Genomic DNA, 5,784 nt, shown 5'->3' on the forward strand with positions numbered 1-5,784 from the left:
TTGACTGACACAATTTTCATAATTACACTGTTTTTTAGACGGAGGGAGTATCTCCTGTTGTAGAGAAGATAAAAGAAAATTTTCTCTTTGTATGCCAATGATTGTAACGGAGATCCGGATGAAAATAGGCCCAAAGGCCGTCCGCCGGTACGGGCCGGCTGCCCGGCTCCTAAGATACTAAGATTACAGTGAAACGGACCAATGTGCTTTTGACTTTTGACTTGTCAATTCCGCACCGTACCACTAAGGTTCTGCTCCTCGCCGGCGATGACGCCCGCGGAGACCTCGCCGCCGGCGCCACCTCCCCGTGCTACTCACCCTGTCTCAACCCCGCTCCTCCTACAAGACCCCACAATCCAGGCCACGCCCTCTTGGAGGGAGCAGCTCACGCTCCGTGGCATCGCCGTGGCGGCGGCGCTGGGCGCGCTGCTCTGCGTGGTAATCCACCGCCTCAACCTCACCGTCGGGGTCATACCGGCGCTGAACGTCGCCTCGGGCCTCCTCGCCTTCTTCCTCGCGGCGGCGTGGCGTGCTGCCGCCGGGAGGCTAGGGTTTGGCCGCGGGCCGCCCTTCACGAGGCAGGAGAACACCGTCATCCAGACGTGCGCCATAGCATGCGCCGGCCTCGCGTTTAGCGGTACGTCGGGTTCCTGGGATATTTAACTTTTTACTATTATAAGGGATGTCATATCCTGAGATAGCATCTTTAGAATTGACACTACGATTTTACCAGCAGAGAGAGAAATTTGATACGAAATTGTCGCTTTTGCTCACGTGGCACGCCAACACATCACTCCAGCAGCCTCATGCGAAATGATGCCCCTGCCCCTGGCATGTTTATACTTATAGACAGTCGGACCTCCCCCCTGTTAGCCATCTCTCCCCACCTCTCCTCTTGCTGACGGGGTGGACCCCACCTGTCAGGGTCATCCCCTACCTCCAGCCACTGATCCCCTTCGCTGGCCATGGCTGGGCGACCACGTGACCGCGCCCCGTCCGCACCCCTCCCGCACGGACCCGGCCCCTCTGCTGCATCCACCACACTACCGCAGCGTGATCCCTCCACCGTGCGCACCGAGTCAAGCCGCCATGGGCGGCATATGACCGAGCTTCCCACTGCCAGGGGTGCCCACTGCTCGTTCCTCCCCATCTCCGCCGCCCCTCGGGCCCCTCTCCACGCCGCAGACGTCCCCCCTCCCTCTGTCCTCTCTTCTTCTCTAGCGCCGCCAATCACCGCAGCCACCGCCATTGCCGAGCTTCGGTTCGAGCTCCGGATCTCCACACAGACACCGCCATTCGCCTCCCCGCTTCCTCCGTTGGCCCAACAAGGATACACCGCCCCTGCTGCACCGCTTCTCGGCGTCGAACCGTGCCCGCAGCGCCATCCCGCCGACGAGAAGCTCGTCGTTATGGTCCTCACCTCCCGCAGCAACGGCACCGGCGGCGGCGCGCCGGCTCCGAGCATGACACCGCCGCTGGCGTCACTGGTGTCGGCCCCTCCCGCCAGCTCCACCCCACCCGGTCGTTGTCGCACGCTCTGCCTTAGGGATCGGCGGCTAGAGGTAGGGGATGACCCTGACGGCCGGGTCCACCCGTCAGCGGGAGGAGAGGCTGGGAGAGATGGCTGACAAGTGGGGTCCGATTGTATGTGAGTATAAACACGCCAGGGGCAGGGGCGTCATTTCGCATGGGGCTGCTGACTCGGATCCGCGCTGGAGTGATGTGTTGGCGTGCCACGCGAGCAAAAGTGGTAATTTTGTATCAAATTTCTCTCTCTGCTGGTAAAATCGTAGTGTCAATTCTAAAGATGCTATCTCAGGAGGTGCCATCCGTTATAATGGTAAAAAGTTAAATATCCCCGGGTTCCTACTCTACTTCCAACTAGGATTCCCCATTTCACTGAATAAAGCGAATATCTTTTGAGCCCAAAGTTTTGCTGAAAAAAAAAGTTATGCTTCGATCATTTTAAATTTCTTAAAGACGAATTATATGGTTTTAACTCTAGCATTTTTTTTACTGTGAATTAGATAACCTGTCTTCTTTGTAGGCTGTTCCGCCTCCTACATCTTTGCTATGGACAGGAAGACTTATGAGCTCGTGGGACCAGACTATCCCGGTAATCGAGCAGAAGATGTTAGAGATCCCTCACTCGGCTGGATGATAAGCTTCTTGTTCCTCATTGCTCTCGTTGGGCCATTTAGCATTGTCTTGCTTCGAAAGGTACCTTGTTTTTTTGGTTGGGAAAATTTTGCAACATGCATCAGTTGGGTTCACGTGTCTGCGTCAGCCTTTTCAAAATAATGAACTTCAGAACATGGCTTTATAAAAAATTAAGGATAGCTTAGGACATCCATCAGTTTTTACCTTCTGTTGCTTAGTTGGAGTGTTTCTGTTTGTGAACAATCTCCGATCTTGTCATTGCAGGTAATGGTGATTGATTACAAGCTTACATTCCCTGGTGGGACAGCTACAGCTTTGATGATCAACAGCTTGCATGGGAAAACGGAAGGCGATCTTGCAGGGTAAGGCAACAGGTACTCATGTAATTACCTTCAATGTTTCATGATGGCAAGTATTTCCCCACCAGTTCAAAACAAGAACTCCTTTTCTGTACGGACAAATTGTAAGAACATGTACTTTAGGAGTTGAAGTCTGGTTGCTTATTGTCAGTACTAATGTTTCCTTTTTAAATTTAAAAAGTATGTAGACCGTGAACTAAACAATTCACGATGAGTGGAACAGGTGTGATCCATATGGCTCAAATAACATATTTCTGAACTGAACCTATTAGAAATTAGAAAATGAATGAATGGATCAGAAACATCATGTCTGCACATGCAGCACATTGTTAAGCAACATCCACGCTTGGTCTCAACAGCAAAAGTACCAATGTGCAGACGGTGTTGTTATTTTGTACCTTAAGTCCTTAACAAATGTTGCCTCATGTCTGTTTATGACTGTAGGCAGTTTTAGTTTGAAAGTCTATCCAATTCACATACTCATGTTATTCTATTTTGCAGGAAAAAGGTGCACTGCCTTGTAAAATACATGGGCATTAGTTTTGTCTGGAGCTTCTTTAAGTGGTTCTTTAGTGGTGTTGGTGACTCTTGTGGTTTCGACAATTTCCCTACATTTGGGATTGAAGCTTTTAAAAACATGTAAGTTCTCATAGTCTTATTTTTTCCCTCTCTTTTTCATCACTTACTTATTGATGTGATTTTCCTCATCAGTTTACTGGTTAATCGTGTTTTTCCTTTGAATGATATTTGTCCAGTGTATTTATTATGGATGAATCTTTGAGGTGTTTTTATCCAAGTCAACACTGGTTTAGTCATTAGGCTGGTTTCATAGCTATATTTTCTCAATATATTTTTATACTCATTAGGGAATATTTAAGATTAACTGACCCACCACAATGTAGATATGCCCCCAAGTCCACTGTTCAAATATTTCTGACAATGACAATTGAAGAATTGTAGTATCTGCAATCCTGTGCTGCTTGATCTAACTTACTCTGCCTTGGTTGAAATGAAAACAAATGAACCTACACTTCTAATTACTACTGTGCCACATGTTATATCTATGGTAGTATGTGTATTCATTTACCTATTCAAGCTTGAAACTAAAGTCTTGCATATATAAGATGCCTGAGGTGAATAAAACCACATTTTCTTCTAAGCTTTTTTTTTTGTACTCCGGCAGGTTTTATTTCGACTTCAGTCCTAGTTATGTTGGGTTTGGTCTTATTTCCCCTCATATTGTGAACTGCTCAGTTTTCCTTGGGTCAGTCATATCCTGGGGCTTTCTTTGGCCATTTATCAGTGCACAAGCTGGTCATTGGTACCCAGATAACCTTGGTAACAGTGATTTCAGAGGCCTGTATGGTTATAAGGTATATTGCTTTTTTTATTTTTATTCACTAATAAGTGGATTTATCTTTTTTATTGGATTTTCTTTGCAAACTACTGCTCTGCTGACGACTCAACATGATTAATGTGCATGAGTTTCTTCAAGTGAATTTTGTTTCAAGGATCTGGATAATGATTTTTTTTGGCCTGCAATATTAAAGATTGGTCATGCTGTCATGCTTGATTTCCTCATAAAATGTGTATTCATGCAGGTCTTCATAGCCATTTCTATCATACTTGGAGATGGCCTATACAACTTGGTTAAGATATTTGTTGTCATTGCTAGGGAATTCTGCAGTATGCAATCAAAAAAACGTGATCTGCCTGTTCAAGCTCTGGAAGCGGAAGGTAACATGTTACTTAGTTGTAGTGCAATGTGTTGACACATGCTGTGAGTTTAATTTGCGGCTTGTGAACATTACTTGTACAATATATAGCTCATTTAATATGCCGTCTTATGAAAAGCTTACCTCCCCATAGTATTTGTCCAATGCATGTTTCATCGTATTATTTGCAGATGATGGGAGTTGTGAACAATTAGCAGAAGGGAAACTACAAACAGAGGTATTCCTCAAAGATAGTATATCTCCTTGGTTTGCTGCTTCTGGCTACATTGTCCTGGCAGCAATATCCACCGCCACTGTGCCCACCATATTTCCCCAGCTCAAGTGGTACCTTGTCCTCTTGTGCTACTTCCTTGCTCCTGCTGTTGCATTCTGCAACTCCTACGGAATGGGCGTCACCAACCTGAACCTTGCCCCTACCTACGGCAAGATTGGCCTTTTCGCATTCGCCTCCCTTGTCGGCAGTGATGGCGGCGGAGTCATCGCCGGCCTTGCAGCCTGTGGCATCATAATGTCCATTGCCTGCTCCACAGCAGATCTAATGCAGGATTTCAAGAGCGCGTACCTGACCCTCTCCTCACCACGGTCAATGTTCATTGCCCAGCTGATCGGCATCGCGCTTGGGTGCATCATAGCGCCACTCACGCTGTGGCTCTTCTGGACAGCCTTCGACATCGGCGACCCTGACGGAGAGTACAAAGCCCCCTTTGCCATCATGTTCCGGGAGATGGCCATCCTCGGTATTGAGGGCTTCTCCGCACTGCCATTGCACTGCCTTGACATCTGCTATGCTGCCTTCTTCCTCGCCTTGGCCATCAGTCTCCTCAAGGACGTGACACCCGCAAACATGTCCAGGTTCATCCCCATACCGATTGCTATGGCTGCACCGTTCTACGTCGGCGCCTACTTTGGCGTGGACATGTTCATAGGCACAGTGATCTTGTACGTCTGGCAGAAGCTGAACCGGGAGGAGGCTGATGGTTACGCAGTGGCTGTGGCGTCGGGGCTGATCTGTGGAGATGGGATCTGGAGCATCCCTTCTGCTCTTCTGTCCATCCTGGGAGTTGTTCCACCCATCTGCATGTCCTTCAAGCCTTCCTCTGCTCCCAGGTGAGATGATGGATAGAAGTTCTATCCCTGGCCATATGTTTGCGCCGTTGATGAAACCATGTAAATTTGTAAATATACACAAAGCAGGTGTTGTTTGTAGTTCGTAATTTGTACAAAACAGTAGTACACGAGATGCATTATTACCTCTGATGATTTATGTGAAACAAAACACGGCTTTGCATGTACTGATACAACAATAACGACAGTCTTTCAGTCCCAAACAAGTTGGGGGTATGCTAAAATTAAAACCCACCAAGAGCTCCAAGTCACGGTTTAGGCACTTCAATAGCTGCTTTCTAAACATTCATATTTAAACATAGATATCTAGGTATATCCTAAACTTTCAAATCTCTTTTTATTATCTTCCCCATGTTAATTTCGGTCTTCCTCCACCTCTCCTTATATTATTAGCTTGACTTAGG

The 5,784-nt window shown here is 47.4% G+C and overlaps 1 protein-coding gene across 1 annotated transcript; it reads left to right on the forward strand.

Moving 5' to 3' along the window:
* The first annotated feature begins 215 nt into the window (after positions 1-215).
* LOC136495429 (probable metal-nicotianamine transporter YSL5) lies at positions 216-5,567 on the forward strand. Its single transcript, XM_066491372.1, has 7 exons — positions 216-637; positions 2,048-2,220; positions 2,425-2,522; positions 3,021-3,158; positions 3,703-3,892; positions 4,121-4,256; positions 4,426-5,567. The coding sequence occupies exons 1-7, from the start codon at positions 268-270 to the stop codon at positions 5,364-5,366; spliced, it is 2,046 nt and encodes a 681-aa protein (XP_066347469.1). The 5' UTR covers positions 216-267; the 3' UTR covers positions 5,367-5,567.
* Positions 5,568-5,784: the final 217 nt, after the last annotated feature.

The sequence above is a fragment of the Miscanthus floridulus genome, chromosome 12 (assembly GCF_019320115.1).
Source record: "Miscanthus floridulus cultivar M001 chromosome 12, ASM1932011v1, whole genome shotgun sequence".
Taxonomy (NCBI): domain Eukaryota; kingdom Viridiplantae; phylum Streptophyta; class Magnoliopsida; order Poales; family Poaceae; genus Miscanthus; species Miscanthus floridulus.